At 26.4% G+C, this 25198-nt stretch overlaps 1 protein-coding gene across 1 annotated transcript in view; it reads left to right on the top strand.

Annotated features, from left to right (window-relative positions):
* LOC131683119 (tRNA dimethylallyltransferase) overlaps positions 1-25198 on the top strand; it is a 386042-nt gene that overhangs the window by 348338 nt on the left and 12506 nt on the right. The window contains exon 4 of the mRNA XM_058964939.1: positions 10612-10750. Within this exon, the coding sequence (XP_058820922.1) occupies positions 10612-10750 (139 nt within the window). The remainder of the gene's footprint in view (positions 1-10611; positions 10751-25198) is intronic.

Below are 25198 nucleotides of genomic sequence, written 5' to 3'. Positions count from 1 at the left end.
TGCCATTGAGTGTTGCAATCGCAATGGCTCAATTATATGTTTCTTCCATTTTTTCAGTCACATTGTAGCGAACTCACTAGTGAATGATTTAATGAGTGGCACGAGCTAATCTTGTATTGATAGTAAAAGCAGTAAAAACAGTGCACTAGCCAAAACAAGATTACCTCGAAATTTGTTTAGAACATGCGTAGAAAGCAAGCTACAACGCAAATCGTTTCAAAAAAAAAATGGAAATTATCTATTTCGGACCGACAGTTTTCTTTCTACATTTGATTACGCTTCTGTAAATGTGTATGCACGGGCACACATTTTGTTTCAAACAAAATCATCGCTATCGTCTCTAAAAATTAATCTTCCGTTCTTCAGACTAATTCACTACACCAATACACGTGATCCTACGTGAAAACTATTCAATTATAGTTGGGCGTCGGAAACGACCACCCGTCCACCCTACCGACCCCATTCATATTTACAATCCGACGGGCGAGTGATAGAAATACAATCGCACACACCAGCAGTCTGGCAGGCAGAATGCGATGTGTCATGCTTGTGAAATCTTACACCCACACAGATTCAGTAATGTATTGCTACGCCACAAAACTCCCGCCAAAAGTTCGCGTCCACGCAGTCAGCCATGATTTTTGAGCAGTAAAAAATCCGGGCGCTCAATCTCTTCTATGCATTCTCGTAACCGTGAGAGAAGAGATAAAATTTTGTTAAAGAGAATAAGAGAGAAGCAGCGCCGCTCGCTCATCGTATATGACTCGCAATGACGAGTGAGGGATTGTGGCTGCGTTCTTTCCACGGTCGTATACACAGCAACTTTGTAAATGCGCAACGAGATCCACGTTAGCAAAAATGATTCGCGAGTCAGGTCGAATGAAATTTCACAACTTGTCGAAATGGAAAGCGGGCAAAGCGAGAGAGAGAGAGAGTGAAGACAGAAGGGATGTTCTAATAAGAATGGCATTACGGGGAAACGAATGCAGTTATTTTGGTCGCTTATAAGCTTTGCACATAAGGGCGAATAGTTTTGGCAATTGAAATTCCAACTGGAAACAATACAGGGGAGACCCGATTTTATCAGTCCCCGATTTTATCTACCCTCGATTTGACCCGATTGTTACAGCTTTATATGAAAATTGATACTTGGTAGTTTGATGGGCTCTAGCAGACGAACTAAATTGAATTCGAGTAAATCCTTTCCTGGGTATATATTTCTTATCTTAAAGATCCGAAAAATGCAAAAATAAAAATATTTTTTTTTTTAATTTTGCTCTGTCAGACCCACCTAAGGAGAATTTAAACTAATTAATCAGAAAGGGTGATGAGGCTATATCTAGGGACTAAAGAATAATATTTTAAAAGCTTCGGTTTCTTAAAAAGAAAGTGAAATATACGTCTCGATCTTGTCAATGTCCCCGTTTTATCAGCCTAAAATTTACCAAGGGGCTGATGAAAACGGGTCGTTTCTGTATTATCAAAGATTGAAAAAAAATTGCAAAATTTTGTAAAAATTTCAAAATTTTGTAAAATTGCAAAATTTTGTAATTTTTACTTTTTATTTTTTGCATAGCTTTTTTTTTTCAAAATAGTAAATTTTTGCAAAAATTCTAGTATTTTGTACACACATTTTAAATTTTTTAAAAAAGATTTTCCACCTTTTACAAAGATTTACAATTTTTACAAAATCGTTTTGCTTTTCACACAAAATTTCGTAATCGTTATAAAATATTATAAATTTTGCAAAATTTCGTAATTTTCGCAAAATTTGGTACACTTTCAAATTTCGCAATTTTTGCAAAATATTGAGATTTTTTCACATTTTCGCAAATTTCGTAAATTTTTGCAATTTTTACAAAATGTTGTAATTTTTACAAATTATTGTAATTTTGAGAACATTTCGTAATGTTTACAAAATTTGACAATTTAACAAAATTTTGCAATTGTTGCAATATTTCGTGATTTTTTCAAAATGGTTTGTAATTTTTGTAAATTTTGCAATTTTAACGAAATTTCGTAATTTGTTCAAGATTTCGTAATTTTTGCATGGCTTCGTCATTTTTGCAAGTTTTTATAATTTTTACAAAAAATTGCAATTTCTCGAAATTTAAATTTTTCAAAATTTTGCAATTTTTTACAAAATTTTGCAATTTTAACAAAATTATGCAAATTCTATAAAATTTCACAAATTGTGCAAAATTTCGTAAATTTTACAAATCTTTGTAATCTTTGCAGAACTTTGTGATTATCACAAAATTTCATAATTATTACAATTTTTTACAAAATATCGCATTTTTATAAAAATTTTGTTGATTATACAATATTTGTGATTTTTCCCAAAAAATTGCAATTTTCACTAAATTTTCTAATTGTAGCAAAATTTCGTAATTTTTACAAAATATTGCAATTTTTTACAATATTTCGTAATTTCTACAAAATTTCGAAATTTTTATTATTTTGTTATTTTTACTGTTATTTCAATTTTAAAATTTTTCGTAATTTTTATAAAATTTTGTGCTTTTTACAAATCTTCGAAACTTTTACAAAATTTTGTAACTTTAAAATTTTTTGGAATTTTTGCAAGATTTTGCAATTTTTACCAAATTTTGTTATTTTGACAAAATTTTGTGATTTTTACTAAATTTATTGATTTTTGCAAGAATGTGTAATTTTCACAAGGTTTTATTTTACATAGTTTTATAATTTGTGCAAAATTTTGCAGTTTTGACAAAATTTCATCATTTTTCAATTTCACAAATTTTTGAAATTTTTACAAAATTTCGCATTTTGTACAAAATTATGAGCTGTTACAAATTTTCGTAATTTTTACAAGGCTTCGCTATTTTTACAAAATTTACAGCTTTCACAAAAATTTGCAAATTTAAAAAAATATTACAAATTTTCGTAAATTTGACAAAATATGTATTGATTTTTTTTCACATTTTCGTAATTTTCACAAATTTTTAAATTGTTGCGAAATTTCGTATTTTTCACAAAATTTCGTAATTTTTACTACATTTCGTGATTTTTTGTAATATTTTTGAATTGAATATTTTGAATATTTTGTAATTTTTACAAGGTTTTGTTATTTTTGCAAGATTCTGTAATTTTCACAAAATTTTGCAATTTTAACAAAATATTTAATACAATTTTGTAAATTTTGCGAATTTTCAAAATTTCGTAATTTTTAGAAAATAATTGTTGCAAAACTTTGTAATTTTAGCAATTTCGTAATTTCTACAAAATTTTGTAATATTTACAAAGCTTTGTATTTTTTGCAAAACCTTAATTTTCATAAAATTTTGTGATTTTTAAATATTTATTTCAATTTTAAAAATTTCCTTAATTTTTACAAAATTTCGCAATTTTTACAAAATTTTGTTCCACAATTTTTTTGTAATTTTTACAAAATTTGGAAAATTGAACCAAATTTTGTGCTTTTTACAAATTATCATAATTTTTGCAAAATTTTGTAATTTTTTATATTTTTTAAATTTTACAAAATTTTGTAATTGTGATTTTTGCAATTTTCACAAGGTTTTGTCACAAACATTTGCAATTTTCGCAATTTTCAAAATTTTGCAATTTTAACAAAACTGCATATTTAACAAAATTTTCCAACAATAATAAAATATTTCAGAATTTTCGTAAATTTAACTAAATTTGTATTTTTTTCAAAATTTCGTGATTTTTACAAATTTTTGTATTTGTTGGAAAATTTTGTAATTTTGACAAAATTTGCCAAATTTTGTAAAATTTACAAAAATTTACCAAAAACAATTTTTTTTGCAAAATTGCAAAAAAAAAATTGATTTTGGTAAATTTTCGTAAATTTTACAAAATTCGGCAGCTTTCATGAAATTTTACAATTTTTACAAAATTGCGTAATTTTCACAAAATTTCACAATTTCTACAATTTTTTTTCAATTTTACAAAATTTCACAATTGTTATTAATTTTGTGCTTTTTACAAATTTTCGCCATTTTTACAATATTTTGCAAAATTTTGCAATTATAACAGAATTTCGCAAATTTAATAAAATGTTGCAAATTTTTCGAATTTTCGTGAATTTTACAAAATTTTGTATCTTTTTCAACAATTTACAAATTTTTGTATTTTTTACAAAATTTCGTAATTTGCACAAAATTTCGTAATTTTCACTAAATTTTGCAATTGTTAAAAAGTTTCGTAATATTTACAATATCTTTTAATTTTCATAACGAAATGTTATCTTCAAATATTTTTTTAATTTTGGTAATTTTCGTAATTTTTACAAAATTTGTTTTTTTACAAATTATCGTGATTTTTACAATATTTTGAAATGTTTATAAAATTTTGTAATTTTTGCAAAATCTCGGATTACAATTTTTTTTTTAAATTTTACAAATTTTTGTAATTTTTACCAAATTTTGCAAAATTTTGTGCTTTTACAAATTTTTGCAAGATTTTGAAACTTGCTAAATTTCGTAATTTTTGCAAAATTTTTAAATTTTCGCAATTTTTGCAATATTTAATAATTTTCGCAAAATTTTGCAATTTTTACGATATTTTGCAATTTTTGCAAAAAATTTTACAAAATCTCGCATTTTTGCAAAATTTTGTTGATTCTACAATATTAGTGATTTTCACAAAATTTTGTAATTTTTACAAAATTTTGCGATCTACATAATTTTACAATTTTTACAAAATCATGCAATTTTTAAAAAATCATGCATTTTTTACAAAATTATACATTTTTAACAAAATTTTGCCAATTTTAATAATTTTACAAATTTTCGTACTTTTTCCAAAAAATTAATTTTTACAACATTTTCTAATTGTAGCAAAATTTTATAATTTTCACAAAATTTTGCAATTTTCACAATATTTCGTTATTTTTACTATTTTGTAATTTTTACTGTTATTTCAATTTTACAAATTTTCGTAATTTTTACAATATTTTGCAATTTTTGCAAAATTTTGCTAATTTTTGTAATTTTTACCAAATTTTACAAAATTTTGTGCTTTTGACAAATGTTCGTATTTTTTGCAATATTTTGTAATTTTTACAATTTTTGCAAAATTTCGTAACTTTGACAAAATTTTGTAATTTTGAAAAAGAATTTCAATTTCACAAATTTTTGTAATTTTTACCAAATTTCGAAATTTTTACAAAATTTTCATAATTTTTGCAATAATTTTGTAATTTTTGCGTAATTTCATAATTTTTACAAAATTTTGCAATTTTTACAACATTTTGAATTTTTTACAAAATTTTGTAATTTTGACAAAATTTCGTAAATTTCACTATTTTTTTCCAATTTGCAACTTTTGGTCATTTGTTTTGTAAATTTTGTAAAATTTAATAATATGTTGCAAATTTTACGAATTTCCGTAAATTTGACAAAATTTTGCAGCTTTTTCAACATTTCCTAAATTTTACAAAATTTTGCAATTTTTACAAAATTTCGTAATTTGCACAAAATTTTGTAATTTCCATTAAATTTTGTTACTGTTAAATAATTTTGTAATTTTTACAGTTTCGTAATTTTTACAATGTCTCATAATTTTCATGACATTTAATGATCTTAAAATATTTTTTTTAATTTTCCGTGATTTTTATAAAGTTTCGTAACTTTAACAAAATTTTGTTTTTTACGAATTTTCGTAATTTTTACATTTTGTAAATTTTGACAAAATTTCATAATTTTCAATTTCACAAGTTTTTGTTATTCTTACAAAATTTTGCAATTTTTACAAAATTTTGTGGTTTTTACAAATTTTCGTTATTCTTCCAATATTTTGCAATTTTGCAAAATTTCGTAATTTTTCAAAATTTTGCAATTTTAACAAAACTTTGAAAATTTAATAAAGTTTTAACATTAATAAAAATTTGCAAATTTTACGAATTTTCGTAAATTTGACAAAATGTTTGTAATTTTTTGAGTTTCGAATTTTTCACTATTTTGTTCAATTCTACAATTTTTTGTAATTTTTACCAAATTTCGTAATTTTTAAATTTTTTTTATAAATTTTCGTAATTTTTGAAATATTTTGTAAATTTTGCAACATTTTGTAAATTTTGCAAAATTTCGTAATTTTGACAAAATTTCGTGATTTTTTCAATTTTTTCTACAATTTCACAAGTTGTACAAAATTCCGCGCGATATTCCATTCGAAATTCCGTGCGAATCTCGGAGCGAAATTCCGTTCGAAATTCCGCGCGAAATTTCGTTCGAATTTCGCACGGAATTTCGCTCCGAGATTCGCACGGAATTTCGCAAGGAATTTCGCACGAAATTCCGCGCGGAATTTCGCACGAAATTTCGCGCGGAATTTCGCACGGAATTTTGCGCGGAATTTCGCGAGGAATTTCGCATGGAATTTTTGCACGGAATTTCGCACGGAATTTCGCATGAAATTTCGCTCCGAGATCTCACGGAATTTCGAACGGAATTTCGCGCGACATTTCGAACATTTCGTACGGAATTTCGCACGAAATTTCGCTCCGAGATCTCACGGAATTTCGAACGGAATTTCGCGCGGAATTTCGCATGGCATTTCTCACGAAATTTCGCTCCGAGATTCGCACGAAATTTCGCACAGAATTTCGCATGGAATTTCGCACAAAATTTCGCGCGGAATTTCGCTCGAAATTTCGCGCTAAATTTTCGCACGAAATTCCGTGCGAAATTCCATGCGAAATTCTGTGCGAAATTCCGCGTGAAATTCTGTACGAAATTTCGGGCGAAATTCCGTACAATATTCTTGCGAAATTTTGTTCGAAATTTCACGCGAAATTCCGCGCGAAATGCCGTGCGAAATTTCGTGCGAAATTCTGTGCGGAATTTCATGCGAAATTCCAAGCGAAATTTCGTGCAAAATTCCATGCGAAATTCCGTGCGAAATTTCATGCAAAATTCCATGCAAAATTCCGTGCGAAATTCCGCGCAATATTGTAATTATCGATTTGGTAGTGTTTGTTTGGGTCTAGTTGATTTCGGTCGGTATTTTTTCTTGTTTATTTGTTCTTTTACTGGGGAGGTGTGCCCCGATACCAACTGGAATCATTATCGAATCAAACGCCTGTTTGGTCGCGAACGGAACCTTTTGCTCCGAAATTAGATCATATTGGTCATTTCGGGTATTTTTCGGGTACATTACACACGCAGCACGTACGCGTTGTAATCAGCTAGCTTGCTTCCTTTCTACTTTGAGGAAAAACAGAACCTACTCCCGATGGGTCTCACAAACCACCAACTTACCTACCTCGGAAGTTCGCTAGGCTGACCAGTCACACCGTTTCCGGACGATGTAGTCATCATGTTGCTCGTTTGGCAAGCGAGCGACGAAGGATTGAACGAACCTGCGGCATCTCTATCTATAAAAAATATTTATGATTTATTCACATAGGTACGAGTACAAATGTACAAATGCTAACGTTGCCGAAAACCCATAGAGTCTACCGTTTATTGTAAACAAATATATACTCTAATTTGCAAATAGATTCTTGTATTTTCTATATTTCAGTGATGTTGCTTGGTGACTAGATTATATTATGAGAATTGGTCTTATTTTTAAACAGACTTTTTACATTAGTAATTAATCGAGTGGATTCCTCTTCACTATTTAATACCGGCACATTCCTGGGAAGATCTGTGTTTCAACAGGAATGTTGAAGAAATGGTTGTTGACAGTTTCTTGTTTTCCCTACATTTTATACGGTTTCGTATATGTTTGCTTTGATCTGGCAGAGCTTCCAATTTTGTCAAACTTTTACTGACATTTGTTTCATTACTCTTGCCAACTGAAACCATAAACCCGCTGGAATTCTATTGACGAAGTGTATCCTCGCAACATTTTATTATGAAGCTAAATTATTTGACTTTAGAGCTAAAACAGAAGCAATACGTAACCGAACAGACGGCTTTAGAGAGTGCATCACAAACAAAAACAAACAACAATTCAACTAAACACCATCCGCCTCACCTCGCCAGTAACGAATCCAGCAGCGACGAACCAACACTCCGACCGATTCCGGCTAGTCTCGCGGAATCTTTAATCAAATCGAACGTACTGCCGTTGCCGCGAAACTCCAGACTCGGATCGTACGGCAACGTGGAAAATATCGTGGCCAGTAGTTGCACTACCGGTTTCAGTATCTGCAGTGCTCTTACCGTTCCCAGTACCATGGCGGAGCTGGTTCTCGCTACCGGGGACACAATCGTCGCCAGGATGTAATCTACCGGCGTGAACCCAGCCGGAAAACATTCGTTAGCGATACGGGTCGCTAGGGTGCAGTTATCGTGACACTCTCTTCGTAGTTTAGTCACGCATTTGACAGTTTGCTTTTTGATTGCGGCTTCGTCAATGTCGTAGCCACCGAACTGAGCGTATATCCGGGCAAGATGTGGACCGCGACTGTCACTGTAGAGACCCATCCGGATAAGCACGCACCGTAGCAGGCAGCGAGAGTTGGCCGAGAGGGTGAAACGATGTGTAGCGTAGACTAGCAGCTCACGCTCGGACATTTGGAGGAATTGCCGGCACTGATCGACAGTGTTTCTGATTAGAATTTCCGGCTGAACGACGATCTGTGGCGTTCGGATTAGAAGACCGCAGTAATCGCTGTAGTGTTGCCAGTGGTTGAAGGTCTTGAGGCATACGTGGTCCCGATAGTGACCAGTGTTAGGTATTCTTAGGTCCGATGACCAAGGTGCTCTTCCATCGGGTTGTAAGGTCATCAACTTGGAAGCGGTGGCAGTCCAAGATCGTAGAACAAGCTGTTCACAAGAGTGATCGCGTTTCTTTCCCCACCAGGGCGATGTTCCACCAAGGTACTGTTTGCATTCGGCTTCAGCTCGTTGAAAACTCTTCAGGACCGTTTTGTGTTTGAGGGGTTCCGCTCGTGACCCCAACACAAAGCCAAGTAAACCTATGAGTAATCGTTGGAAGTTCATAGTGACTTACGGTCCCGTACTGGATCGGCTCCGAAAGTCGTTTCGATTTTTATTACCAGGGTCACTATCGGGTTAACTCCGTGGGTTATCTGCATGTTTTTGGTTATTTGGCACCCTAAACAGAGGTCGTTGGATACATCATGGTTCATAGCGTGGTTTTCAACTCATTCCGACTAACCGATAGCACACGCAACTGACGATTAAACTTTCGGCGGATCGAGATTACTTTCCAGATGACATACAGAACACGTCCCGCAAATTTTGTTTTTTTACTGAAAAATTAAACACACTAAACATTGACCAACCTTTCGCACGTAGTTCGCGCCGCTTTTAACGTTGCATAAATATGGCCCAATGTCTGTTATTAAAACAATCGGGCACCGACGACCAGTCCAAAATGAATCCACTCAGGTTACTACTGATTTTCGGCACTTTGACACTAGTTTGGGCCAAGTCCCCGAAGCACAAAATCACTCTGAAAAGTTTCCAACAAGCGGAGCACGAATGTAAACAATACCTGCAACTCCCACCGCATCCGGAAGGAAAATGTGAACCACTTTGCGTACAGGTGGTCCTACGCTCCTGGAACGCATCGGACTCCCGTCTACTATACATCCCATACAGCCGCCACTTCAAACCGGACTGCGCCGACAGAAACTACATCAATCGAACGTTGGCATGCCTGGACAGAAAGTTACCGAACCTACCGAAGAAAAGCATTTGCTGCCGTTCCAACGCCTACTGGGAATGCTACCGTGATGAGTTTGGTAACCTCATAGGAACACCCCAGCTTGCTCCGATGCCGGAGCTCGTACTGACGGACACCGTTCAACAGTGCGCCCGGATGCTGCAAATCACCGATGTCGAACAGATCGTGTATGCTCTGTCCCGCTTCGAACTATCCGCCAAATCTCGCTGTCTTATGCGATGTGTGTTGATCCGGAAAGGGCTGTACAGTGACGTCCGAGGACCTGATTTGGACCGATTTTACGTTCAGTGTGGTGGATACAATATCGACGAAACCGCCTTCAAGCGGCAAGCCGAGCAATGCTACAACAAACTACGTACGCAATGCGTCGATAACTGTACCCTGGCTACTAGATTCGTGAACGAATGTTTTCCTCCGGGTGCCGGGGCTGGTGAGCTGGTCCTAGCGTCGGTACTTACGCCAGTAGCTGGATCCGTAGTCGGAACCGTTCTCGGCCTGCTGCGGGGTTTGAAGGTCACGGATCCGTTGTTGAAGTTACTGGCACCGCTACTGATAACGCTGCCCTATGGACTGAACACACCGATCCAAACAAATACATTGGATTTGGTGGCCAGCCCACCTGCAGTAGCCGCAATTGTTAAGACTCTCGGCGCGTCACCGATTGATACCCTTCTAGGGGGTGCGATAGGTTAGGGTGGTTTTGCTGCGAAGTGAATAAAAGTTGTGGAAAAAACTAGTTCAAATGTTGTTTTATTTCTACTTAATTTATTAACAGGTCACGTTTACGTTTGTGCCTTAGCTTCTTATTAGAAAATTTCATGACGACGCCCTAATAATCGAAAGAGAAAGTTAACAAAGAGAGCCTCTCATTTGCTCGTAGACCAATTCGATTGTCAGAATTGATGTTATTTTTGTTTACGTATTGACAGCTGAGCTAAAGCTTTTTCTTCTTTCTTTCAGGGCCCTGGAAGTATTCCAGCAGGATGGTCAGCCGCTGAGTCGCCTGTTGGAGGAACAACGTAGCCAGGAAGGCGGCTGTAATCTGGGTGGTCCACTGCGGTACCGTAAAGTGGTGATATTTTGGTTGCGCTGTGAACAGGTATTCTGGAAAATTATTTAATTTACTGCCTTGATCCTTTTTTGTTTGTTTTACTGTAATAGTAACATTTGTAAAAAATGCTAAATTTGGCGAAATCATTAAAATAAAATTTATAAAAATTGCAAAGTTTTGTAAAAATTGCAAAAAATATGAAATATAGTAAAAATCGCGAAATTTTATAAAAATTACAAAAAATTTGTAAAATTTAATTTTTTTTTTGTAAAATTACGAAATTTTGCAAAAATTACAAAATATTAAAAAAATTGCTTTGTAAAAAGCGTATCTAAAAATTGCTTAATTTTGAAAGATTCACAAAAAATAGAAAAAAATTGTAAAAATTATGAAATTTTGCAAAAACTGTAAAAAGCACAAAATTTTGTAAAAATTACAAAAATTTGTAAAATTGAAAAAATTTCGTAAAAATTACGAAAATTCGTCAAATTACAAATTTCGCAAAAATTGCAAAATTTTGTAAAAAATTGCAAAATTTAGTAAAAATTGCAAAATTTTGCAAATATTACAAAATATTGCAAAAATTACGAAAATTTATAAAAAGCACAAATTTTTGTAAAAATTGCAAATTTTTGTAAAAATTACAAAAATTTGTAAAATTGAAAAATAAATTGTAAAAATTACGAAATTTTGCAAAAATTACAAAAAAAAATGTAAAAAGCAGTTTTCTAAAAATTGCTCAATTTTGTAAGAATTACAAAAATTTAAAACAAAAATTGCAAAAATTCCGAAATTTTATCAAATTTACAAAATTTTGTCAAAATTGCAAAATATTGCAAAAATTTCAAAATTTTGTAAAAATTACGTGATTTTTCAAAAATTACAAAAATTGTAAAATTTGCAAAATTTTGTAAAAGTTACAAAAATTTGTAAAATTGAAATTTTTTTGTAAAAATTACGAAATTTTGTCAAATTATAAATTTGTAAAAATTACGAAATTTCGTAACGATTACAAAATTTTGCAAAAATTACAAAATTTTGAAAGAATTTCAAAATTTTGTCATATTTACGAAAATTTGAAATTTGAAAAAAATTTAAGAAAACTCACAAAATATGGCAAAAATTACAAAAATTTGTAAAAACCACAAAATTTTGTAAGAACAAAAACTTGTGAAATTGAAAAATATTGTAAAAATTGCAAAATTTTGTAAAAATTACGAAATTTTGCAAAAAATTACAAAATATTACAAAAATTACGAAAATTTGTTTAAGCACAAAATTTTGCAAAATTTGGTCAAAATTACGAAATTTTATGAAATCTACAAAATACGGAAATTTGTAAAATTAAAAAAAAAACTTATTTGAAGTTCACAAAATGTTATGAAAATTATGCAATATTGTAAAAATTACGAAACTTTGTAAAAATCACCAAGAATTGCAAAAACTTGTGAAATTGAAGAAAAAATTACGAAATTTTGCAAAATATTGTAAAGATTGCAAAGTTTTGTAAAAATTACAAATTTTGCAAAAATTACAAAAAATTATAAAAATTACGAAATTTGGTTAAAACTACAAAAAATTTGTCAAATTTATGAAAATTCGTAAAATTTGCAAAATTTTATTAATGTTTGAAATCTAATTTAAGATCACGAAATGTCATGAAAATTATGAGATGTTGTAAAAATTACAAAACTACAAAAATTACGAAATCATTTAACAATAACAAAATTTAGTGAAATTTACGAAATTTTGTAAAATTTACGAAATATTGAAAAAGCTGCGAAATTTTGCCAACTTTACGGAAATTCGTAAAATTTCAAACATTTTAATATTTTTACAAAATTTACTAAAAAATTACAGAAATTGAAAAAAATATGTCAAAATTGCAAAGTTTTGTAAAAATGACGAAATTTTGAAAAAATTACAAAATATTGCAAAAATTACGAAAATTTGTTCAAGCGCAAAATTTTGCAAAATTTGGTAAAAATTGCGAAATTTTATGAGAATTACAAAATACTCAAAATTACAAAAATTTGTGAAAGCGAAATTTTGTAAAAATTACGCAATTTTGTAAAAATTACGGAAATTTGTAGAATTAAGAAAAAGTTGTTTAAAGTTCACAAAATGTCATAAAAATTATGCAACATTGTAAAAATTACGAAACTTTGTAAAAATAACGATTTTTTTTTTAAATTGCAAAATATAGTAAGTTTTCAAAATTGCTCAATTTTGTAAGAATTGCAAAAACTTGTGAAATTGAAGAAAAAATTGAAAAAAATACGAAATTTTGTCAAAATTACGAAATTCCGCAACATATTGTAAAAATTGCAAAATTTTGTAAAATTTACGAAATTTTGCAAAATTTACAAAATATTGCAAAAATTACGAAAATTTATAAAAAAATCATAAAAATTACGAAATTTGGTAAAAATTACAAAAAATTGTAAAATTGAACAAAACAGTGAAAATTTCGAAACTTTGAAAAAATTACGAAAATTTTGTCAAAATTACGAAAATTTGCAAAGTTTTATTAATGTTGGAATACTTTATTAAATTTTCAGTTTTGTAAAAATTGCAAAATTTTGAAAAATCACGAAATTTTGCAAAATTACAAAATATTGGAAAAATAACGAAAATTTGTAAAAAACACAAAATTTTCTTTAAATTGCGAAATTTTGTAAAAATTGCAAAAATTTGTGGAATTGAAAATCAAAATTAACAAAATGTTGCAAAATTACAAAAATTCGTGAAAAACAAAATTATGTTAGAATTACAAAATTTTGTAAAAATCACGGAAATTTGTAAAATTAAAAAAATATATTTTAAGATCACGAAATGTCATGAAAATTATGAGATATTGTAAAAATTACGAAACTAAAAATTACGAAATTATTTAACAATAACAAAATTTTGTGAAAATTACAAAATTTTGTTCAAATTACGAAATTTTTGTAAGAATTTGCAAAATATACGAAATGTTGAAAAAGCTGCAAAATTTTGTCAAATTTTCGGACATTCGTAAAATTTGCATTATATTATAAAATTTTACAAAATTTATAAAAAAATTACAAAAAGTTGAAAATTTAAAAAAAAAATAGCAAAATTTTGTAAAAATTACGCAATCACGAAAAAATTACAAAATTATTGCAAAAATTATGAAAATTTTGTAAAAATTTCAAAATTTCGTAAAAATTACAAAAAATTATAAAATTGATTTTTTTTAAATTACGAAATTTTGTTAAAGTTACAAAATTTTTGCAAAAATTGAAAAATATCGTAAAAATTGCAAAATTATGTAAAAATAACAAAATTTTGCGAAAATTACAAATTATTGCAATAGTTACGAAAATTTGTAAAAATTGCGAAATTTTAAAAAAATTACAAAAAATTGCAAATTTGAAAAAAAAATTGTAAAAATTATGAAATTTGTCAAAATTTGCAGAAATTCGCTAAATTGAAAAAAAAAATGCAAAAATTACGAAATTTTTTAAAAATTACGAAATTTTGTAAAAATTACGAAATTTTGTAAAAATTACGAAATTTTGTAATAATCACAAAATTTTGTAAAAATTACGAAATTTTGTAAAAATTACGAAATTTTGTAAAAATTACGAAATTTTGTGAAAATTACGAAATGTAAAAATTACGAAATTTTGTAAAAATTACGAAATTTTGTCAAAATTACAAAATTTTGTCAAAATTACAAAATTTTGCGAAAATTGAAAAATATCGTTAAAGTTGCAAAATTTTGTAAAATTAACAAAATTACAAAATAATGCAAAAATTGCGAAAATTTGTAAAAAACGCTAAATTTTTAAAATTTCGTAAAAAATACAATAATTCGTAAAATTAAAAAAAAATGTAAAAATTACGAAATTTTGTAAAAATTGCAAAAATTTGTAAAAATTACAAAATTTTGCAAAATTACAAAATAATGCAAAAAATACGAAAATTTGTAAAAACGCAAAAATTTGTAAAATTTCGCAAAAATCACAAAAATTTGTAAAATTGAAAAAAAATAGTAAAAATTACAAAATTTTCTCAAAATTACAAAATTCTTACAAATTGAAAAAAATTGTAAAATTTACGAAAATTTTGCAAAAATTACAAAACAATGCAAAAATTGCAAAATTTTGTAAAAATCGCTAAATTTTGTAAAATTCGCAAAATTTTGTAAAAATTACAAAAATTTGTAAAATTGAAAAAAATTGTAAAAATTACAAAATTTTGTCAAAATTACGAAATTTTGTTAAAATTACAAAATAGTGCAAAAATTACGAAAATTTGTAAAAAACGCTAAATTTTGTAAAATTTGCAAAATTTTGTAAAAATCACAAAAATTTGTAAAATTGAAAAAAAAACTGTAAAAATTACAAAATTTTGTCAAAATTACAAAATTTTTAAAAATTGAAAATTTTTGTAAAATTCACGAAATTTTGCAAAAATTACAAAACAATGCAAAAATTACAAAAAATTGTAAAAACGCTAAATTTTGTAAAATTCGCAAAATTTTGTAAAAATTACAAAAATTTGTAAAATTGAAAAAAAATTAGAAAATTTCAAAATTTTGTCAAAATGTCGAAATTTTGTAAAAATTGCAAAATAATGCAAAAATTACGAAAATTTGTAAAAAACTCTAAATTTTGTAAAATTTGCAAACTTTTCGTAAAAAATACAATAATTCGTAAAATTGAAAAAAAATGTAAAAATTACGAAATTTTGTAAAAATTGCAAAAATTTGTAAAAATCACAAAATTTTGCAAAATTACAAAAGAATGCAAAAATCAAGAAAATTTGTAAAAAACGCTAAATTTTGTAAAATTTGCAAAATTTCGTAAAAATCACAAAAATTTGTAAAATTGAAAAAAAAATGAGAAAATTTCAAAATTTTGTCAAAATTACGAAATTTTGCAAAAATTACAAAACTATGCAAAAATTACAAAAATTTGTAAAAAACGCTAAATTTTGTAAAAATTACAAAAATTTGTGAAATTGAAAAAAAATTAGAAAATTTCAAAATTTTGTCAAAATTACGAAATTTTGTAAAAATTACGAAATTTTGTAAAAATTAGAAAATGATGCAAAAATTACGAAAATTTGTAAAAAACTCTAAATTTTGTAAAATTCGCAAAATTTTGTAAAAATTACAAAAATTTGTAAAATTGAAAAAAATTTAGAAAATTTCAAAATTTTGTCGAAATTACGAAATTTTGTAAAAATTACAAAATAATGCAAAAATCAAGAAAATTTGTAAAAACGCTAAATTTTGTAAAATTTGCAAAATTTCGTCAAAATCACAAAAATTTGTAAAATTGAAAAAAAATGTAAAAATTACAAAATTTTGTCAAAATTGTTGTTGTTGTTTATTTATGACACTTTACACCGAAGAGCGGTGCATTCGTGTCGAAGGTCAGTTTTTGCTTCTAATTTAATGTACAATTCAGTTCACAAATAATGTTAATTTTTATACTTTACAATTGTTTGTATAAATTCGCTTCCTTAAGGAAGTTCAGCAATTTCTTTTCGCTGTCTGCGTCGTTGCCTAAAGCAGCTCCCAGACTCGTCGAATTTATGTCATGCATCCTTCTAGCATCGTCGTATTTTCTGCACCGAAGAATCACGTGATGGACGTCGACTATCACTCCACAGCAGTCGCACCTAGGAGGAGGCGTTTTGTTGAGCAAAAAATCGTGTGTTGATCGTGTATGGCCGATCCTCAGCCGTGTTAGCACACGTTGGTCTGCCCCATTATCGCGATCTTTCCAACGGTACGTATCAAATTTGACTTCCCTAAGTTTTGGGTCTCGGGAAGCAAACCATTGTTCATCCCAATGTTGTCGTATGGATGATCGCACAGCTCTTAAGGCATCCTCCGCTGGGATCGGTATGTCGACAACTGCTTGACTCCTCGCCTCGTTGGCCAGTCGATCGGCTTCGTTGTTGCCTTGAATGCCGGCATGACCAGGGATCCAGCAAAACCGGACAGATCTACCGCGTGATATATTTTCTATCTCTTGTATCCAAGGGTGCTTAGATTTACCAGTCTCTATGGCCAACAGGCAACTCGCTGAATCCGTGAGGATTACCAAATCCTTGATGTTTGGGACTGTTAGTGCCATACGGATAGCAAAAGCTTCTGCCGAAAAAACACTGCAGTGTTGTGGAAGGCTGCGCATCCGTCCCAATCCTTCTCTATAAAGACCGGCACCCACTGTGTTCTCGCATTTACGAAATTACGAAATTTTGTAAAAATTAGAAAATGATGCAAAAATTACGAAAATTTGTAAAAAACGCTAAATTTTGTAAAATTTGCAAAATTTCGTAAAAATCACAAAAATTTGTAAAATTGAAAAAAAAATTGTAAAAATTACAAAATTTTGTCAAAATTACAAAATTTTTAAAAATTGAAAAATTTTGTAAAATTTACGAAATTTTGCAAAAATTACAAAAATTTGTAAAAGGCACAAAATTTTATAAAATTTGCAAATTGTATTTGTAAAATTGAAATTTTTGTGAAAATTACGAAATTTTGTCAAATTACAAATTTTGCAAAATATTGTAAAAATTGATTTTTTTGTAAAAACTGCAGAATTTTGTATAAATTAAATTTGCTAAATTTAGTGAAATCATTAAAATCAAATTAACAAAAATTGCAAAATTTCATAAAAGCTGTGAGATTTTGTAAAATTCACGAAAATTTGCAAAAAAAATCAAAATTCAGAAATTTTGTAAAAATTACAAAATTTTGCAACAATTAAAAATTTTTGTAAAAATTATGAAATTTTGAAATCTACAAAATTTTGTCATATTTACGAAATTTCGCAAAATTTACGAAATTTCGCAAAATTTAAATATTAATGTTGGAAAACTTACATAATCTTGCAAAAATTACAAAAAATTGTAAAAACCACAAAATTTTGTAAAAATCGCATAATTTTGTAAAAATTGCGAAATTTTGCAAAAAATTACTAAATATTGCAAAAATTACTAAATATTGCAAAAATTTCAAAAATTTGTTTAAGCACAAAATTTTGCAAAATTGCAAAATTTGGTAAAAATTACGAAATTTTATGAAAATTACAAAACATTGTCAAAATAACAAAAATTTTCAAAAGCGAAATTTGGTAAAAATTGCGGAAATTTGCAAAATTAAAAAAAACTTATTTAAAGTTCACAAAATGACATGAAAATTTTGCAATATTGTGAAAATTAGGATTTTTTTTTAATATATTGCAAAATTTTGTAAATTTTAAAAATTGCACAATTTTGTAAGAATTGCAAAAACTTGTGAAATTGAAGAAAAAAATTGCAAAAATTACGAAAAATTATGAAATTTGGTAAAAATTACAAAAAATTGTAAAATTGAACAAAATAGTGAAAATTTCGAAAGCTTGAAAAAAATAAAAATTTTGTCAAATTTACGAAAATTCGTAAAATTTGCAAAATTTTATAAATGTTGGAAAACTTTAAAGTTTTGTAAAAACTGCAAAACTTCGAAAAATTACGAAATTTGTAAAAAGCACAAAAAAGCAAAAAAATTGTAAAAATTGCGAAATTTTGTCAAATTTACAAAATTTTGCAAAAATTGCAAAATTTTGTGAAAATTACATTTTGTAAAAATGACATTTTGCAAAAAAATACAAAAATTTGTAAAAAGCACAAAATTTTATAAAATATGCAAAATTTTGTGAAAATTACAAAAATTTATAAAATTGAAATTTTTTTGTGAAAATTACAAAATTTTGTCAAAATTACGCAATTTTGCAGATTACAAAATATTGCAAAAATTACAAAAACATTGTAAAAAGCACAAAATTTTCTCAAAATTGCGCAATTTTGTAAAAAATTTGAAAACAAATTATGAAATTTTGCAAAAACTGTAAAAAGCACAAAATATTGCAAAAATTACGAAAATTTATAAAAAGCACAATTTTTTATAAAAATTGAAATTTTTTGTAAAAATTACAAAAATTGGTAAAATTGAAAAAAAAAATTGTGAAAATTACAAAATTTTGCAAAAATTACAAAAAATTTATAAAAAGCACCGTTTTCTAAAAATTGCACAATTTGTCAAGAATTACAAAAATTTGAAAAAAATTGCAAAAATTCCGAAATTTTATCAAATTCACAAAATTTTGTCAAAATTGCAAAATATCACAAAAATTTCAAAAATTTGTAAAAGGCACAAAATTTTATGAAATTTGCAAAATTTTGTAAAAGTTACAAGAATTGGCAAAATTGATTTTTTTTGTAAAAATTACTAAATTTTGTCAAATTACAAATTTTGCAAAATATTGTAAAAATTGCAAAATTTTGCAATTTATACAAAAGCTAAAAGCTGCTAAATTTAGTGAAATCATTAAAATCAAATTAATAAAAATTACAAAATTTCATAAAAGCTGTGAGATTTTGTAAAATTTACGAAAATTTGCAAAAAAACTCAAAATTCCGAAATTTTGTAAAAATTACAAAATTTCGCAACTACAAAATTTTGTAAAAATTACGAAATTTTGAAATCTACAAAATTTTGTCATATTTACGAAATTTCGCAAAATTTTAAAACAATTTATTAATGTTGAAAAACTTACAAAATATTGCAAAAATTACAAAAATTTGTTTAAGCACAAAATTTTGCAAAATTTGGTAAAAATTACGAAGTTTTATAAAAATTACAAAATACTGTCAAAATTACGAAAATTTGTAAAATTAAAAAAACTTATTAAAAGTTCACAAAATGACATGAAAATTATGCAATATTGTAAAAATTACGATTTTTTTCAAAAGATTGCAAAATTTTGTAAATTTTAAAAATTGCGCAATTTTGTAAGAATTGCAAAAACTTGTGAAATTGAAGAAAAAAATTGAAAAAATTAGGAAATTTTGTCAAAATTACAAAATTTCGCAAAATATAAAAATTGCGAAATTTTGTAAAAATTACGAAATTTTACAAAATTTACAAAATATTGCAAAAATTACGAAAATTTATAAAATATTTATAAAAATTACGAAATTTGGTAAAAATTACAAAAAATTGAAAAAAATAGTGAAAATTTCGAAACTTTGAAAAAATCACAAAAATTTTGTCAAATTTACGGAAATTCGTAAAATTTGCAAGATTTTATTAATGTTGAAAAACTATTAAATTTTCATTTTTGTAAAAATAGCAAAATTTTGAAAAAAATACGAAATTTGTAAAAAGCACATAATTTTCTTTAAATTGCAAAATTTTGTAAAAAATTGTGAAATTGAAGATCATAAAATTTCGTCAACATTAACAAAATGTTGTAAAAATTATGAAAATTCGTTAAAACGAAATATCGTTAAAATTACGAAATTTTGTAAAAATCACGGAAATTTGTAAAATTGAAAAAGAATATTTTAAGATCACGAAATGACATGAAAATTATGAGATATTGTTAGAATTACTTTTTTCCTTTTTTATTTCGACTATGTTAGTCACATTTTCTTTTTTACGTTTTAACGACATTCAATTAGCTAGAGATTACTGGGTAGGGAAAGTTATGAAACTCAGAGCGAATTACGTTAGAATTACGAAATTATTTAACAATAACAATTCAGTGAAAAGTACGAAATTTTGTTAGAATTACAAAATTTTGTAAAATTTACGAAATGTTGAAAAACGCTGCGAAATTTTGTCAAATTTACGGAAATTCGTAAAATTTGCAACATATCAAATTTTACAAAATTAACAAAAAAAAATTACAAAAAGTTGCAAATTTGAAAAAAATAGTAAAAATTACGAAATTTTGTAAAAATTTCAAAATTTGGTAAAAATTACAAAATTTTGTCAAAGTTACGAAATTTTGCAAAAATTGTAAAAATTACAAAATATTGAAAAAATACAAAAATTTGTCTAAAGCACAAAATTTTGTAAAATTTGGTAAAAATTACAAAAATTCGCAAAATTAAAAACAAATTGTAAAAATTACGAATTTTTTTTCAAAATTAATTTTTTTTTGCAAAATTTCGTAAAAATTGCAAAATTATGTAAAAATTGCAAAATTTTTCAAAAATTACAAATTATTGCAAAAGTTACGAAAATTTGCAAGTTTCAAAATCTTGCAAAAATTTGTAAAAGCACAAAATTTTGCAAAATCGCAAAATTAAAAAAAAAATTACAAAAATTCGCAAAATTTTAAAAAAATTGTAAAAATTGCAAAATTTTGTCAAAAATTACGAAATTTTGCAAAAAATGCAAAAAATTTCAAAATATTTTAAAAATTACGACAATTTGTAAATAAACAAATTTTGTAATAATTACGGAAAATAACAAAATTTAAAAAAAATATTCAATGATCACACTTTGTCATGAAAATTATGAGATATTGTAAAAATCACGAAACTGTAAAAATTACAAAATTATTTAACAATAACAAAATTTAGTGAAAATTTCGAAATTTTGTTCAAATTACGAAATGTTGTAAAAGTTACAAAAATTTGTAAATTGTCGAAAAAAATACAAAATTTTGTCAAATTTACGAAAATTCGAAAAATTTGCAACATTTTATTAAATTCGCGAAATTCTGTTATAATTGCAAATTTTTGTAAGAATTGCGAAATTTTGCAAAAATTACAAAATATTGTAAAAATTACGAAAATTTGTAAAATACAAAATTTGATAAAAATTGCGAAATTTTGTGAAATTGAAAAAAAAATTGTAGAAATTGCAAAATTTTGTTAAAACTACGCAATTTTGTAAAAATTGTAAAATTTTATGAAAGCTGCCAAATTTTGTAAAATTTACGAAAATTCACAAAAAACAATTTTTTTTGCAAAATTACGAAATTTTGTCAAAATTACAAAATTTTCCAACAAATACAAAATTTTGTATAAATTACGAAATATTGAAAAATTACAAATTTAGTCAAATTTACGAAAATTCGTAAAATTTGAAATATTTTATTATCGTGGGAAAATTTTATTAAATTTGCAGTTTTGTTAAAATTTCAAAATTTTGAAAATGGTTTGTTTGTTTGTGACAAAACCTTGTGAAAATTGCAAAAATCACGAAATATAGTAAAAATTACAATTTTTTTGTCAGAATTACAAAATTTTGTAAAATTTAAAAAATTTAAATATCACAAATTTTTTTAAAAATTTGTAAAAAGCACAAAATTTGGTTCAAATTTCCAAATTTTGTAAAAATTACAAAAATTTGTGAAACTGAAAAAAATTGTAAAAGGAACAAAATTTTGTAAAAATTGCGAAATTTTGTAAAAGTTAATAAAATTTTTAAAATTTAAAATCCATTTAAAAATCACAAAATTTTATGAAAATTCAGATTTTGCAAACATTACGAAGCTTTGTAAATATAACAAAATTTTGTAACAATCACAAAATTTAGTAAAAAATATGAAATTTTATAGAAATTACAAAACTGCTAAAATTACAAAGTTTGGCAACAATTATTTTCCAAAATCACGAAATTTTGAAAATTCGTAAAATTTGCAAATTTTTATTAAATTAAATAATTTTGTTGAAATTGCAAAATTTTGTGAAAATTACAGAATCTTGTAAAAATAACAAAACCTTGTAAAAATTGCAAAATATTGCAAAAATCACGAAATGTTGTAAAAATTACGAAATTTTGTGAAATATGCAAAATATAATAAATATAAGTACAAAAGTACAAATTTTGTAAAGATTACGAAACCTTGCGAAAATTTCAAAATTTCGCAACAAATTAAAAATTCGTGAAAATTACGAAATTTTGAAAAAAATTCACTACATATTTTGTCAAATTTACGAAAATTTGTAAAATTTTTATTATATTTTTAAATTTGCAAAATTTTGTTAAAACTGTGAATCTTGTAAAAATAGCGATACTTTGTAAAAATTACGAAAATTTGTAAAAGCTCATAATTTTGTACAAAATGCGAAATTTTGCAAAAATTACAAAAATTTGTGGAATTGAAAAATGATGAAATTTTGTAAAAACTGCAAAATTTTGCGAAAATTGCATGCACCATGTAAAATTATAAAACCTTGTAAAAATTACACAATCGTGCAAAAATCAATAAATTTAGTAAAAATCACAAAATTTTGTCAAAATAACAAAATTTTGTGAAATTGCAAAATATTGAAAAAATTTCAAAAAATTTTAAAAATTACGGAATTTTGCAAAAATTGCAAGATATTGTAAAAATTACGAAAATTTGTAAAGTTGAAATAACAGTAAATATTACAAAATAGTAAAAATTGGGAAATTTTGTAAAATGATGAAATATTGTGAAAATTGCAAAATTTTGTAAAAATTACGAAATTTTGCTACAATTAGAAAATTTTGTAAAAGTTACAATTTTTTGGGAAAAGTATGAAAATTTGTAAAATTATCAAAAAAATTGCATACCGTCAAGTCACCAGTCACCGTGCGTTTAAGCAGATTTGGCGTGACTTCAAGCCCTATTTTTTATCAAAATGATAATCGCTCCCATAGTCACCGTGAAAATATTTTCATAATACGTCACAATTTAGAAATAATACAAAACTATTAGCAACAAAACGAGAATTAGGAGTTTAGGACATTTGTTTTGAACATGTCATAGTCACCAGTCACCGTTCTATGCACCATTAACTGTACGCGAAGGGATCCATCAACCGTGTATTTAAAATTTATATTCAACTTCATTTAGAATTTTTCAATGAAACGATAAAATGATAGGATTTGTGGTTTTTAGGGGACTAGTTCCATAAATTTCGTGGTTTTGAATCTGCACGGCGACTGGCGACTGGTAATTTTGTACAAATTGTGAAATTTTGTAGATCGCAAAATTTTGTAAAAATTTCAAAATTTGGAAAAATCACAAATATTGTAAAATCAACAGAATTTTGTAAATATGCGATATTTTGTAAAAATTTGTAATAATTACGAAATTTTGTGATAATTATAAAATTTTGCAAAGATTACAAAAATTTATAAAATTTACGAAATTTTGCACAATTTGCTAAATTTTATAGAATTTGCAAAATTTTGTAAAAAATTGCAAAATTTTTAAAAATTGCAAGAACTTGCAAAAATTACGAAATTTTGTTAAAATTGCAAAATTTTGCAAAATTTACAAAAATTACAAAACTTCCAACATTTTGAAAAAATCACGAAATTTTGCAAAAATTGCAAAATTTTGTTAAATTGTCAAATTTTGTAAATATTACGAAATGTTCTAAAAATTACAATGTTTTGTAAAAATTACAACATTTTATAAAAATTGCAAAAATTTGCGAAATTTTCTCAAAATTGCAATATTTATAAAATTCTAAAAATTTTGCGAAATTTACAAAATCGCAAGTTTAAAAAGTCACGAAATGTTGCAAAAATCGCAAAATTTTGTAAAATTTTGAAGAAAATGTGAAAAAAATCTCGATATTTCGCAAAAATTGCAAAATTTGAAAGTGTACCAAATTTTGCGAAAATTACAAAATTTTGCAAAATTTATAATATTTTATGACGATTACGAAATTTTGTGTGAAAAGCAAAACAATTTTGTAAAAATTGTAAATCTTTGTAAAACTTGCAAAATCTTTTTTAAATTTTTTTAAATGTTTGTACAAAATACTAGAATTTTTGCAAAATTTTACTATTTTCAAAAAAAGCTATGCAAAAAAATAAAAAGTTGCAAAATTTTGTAATTTTTACAAAATTTTGCGATTTTACAAAATTGTACGATTTTACAAAATTTTGAAATTTTTACAACATTTTGCAATTTGTTTCAATCTTTGATAATACAGAAACGACCCGTTTTCAGCCCCTTGGTGAATTTTAGGCTGATAAAACGGGGACATTGACAAGATCGAGACGTATATTTCACTTTCTTTTTATGAAACGAAGCTTTTAAAATATTATTCTTTAGTCCCTAGATATAACCTCATCACCCTTTCGGATTATTTAGTTTAAATTCTCCTTAGGTGGGTCTGACAGAGCAAAATTTAATAAAAAATGTTTTTGCATATTTCGAATCTCTACCGTAAGAAAATTGTGCTCAAGAAAGGATCTACTCGAATTGTGCTACCAACTATCAATTTTAATATGAGGCTGACAAAATCGGGTCTAAAAGCTGATAAAATCAAGTCTTCACTGTATTTCAAAATTTTGCAATTTTTGCAAAATTTTGCAGTTTTTACGAAATTTTGTAATTTTCACAACATATATTTTTTTTATAAATTGTAATTGTAATTTGTAAAAATCACAAAATATTGTAAAAATTGCAGCATTTTGTAAACATGGTAGAATTTTGTACAAAATACGAAATTTTGAAATAAACTGCAAATCATTATGAAATCTACGAATCTTTGTAAAAATTACAAAATTTTGCAAGTTACAAAATTTTAGAAAACATTTCAGTTTTGTAATATTTTAAACATTTTATAGACATTGTAAATTTTGTCAGAAGTGCAGAATTTTTTACAAATTGGAAAACTTTGTAAAAATTGCAAAATCGTGTAAAAATTACAAAATTTTGCTATTTTAACACAATTTTG

This window comes from Topomyia yanbarensis, chromosome 1 (genome assembly GCF_030247195.1).
Source record: "Topomyia yanbarensis strain Yona2022 chromosome 1, ASM3024719v1, whole genome shotgun sequence".
Classification (NCBI taxonomy): domain Eukaryota; kingdom Metazoa; phylum Arthropoda; class Insecta; order Diptera; family Culicidae; genus Topomyia; species Topomyia yanbarensis.
This window is presented reverse-complemented; position numbering and strand designations above follow the sequence as displayed.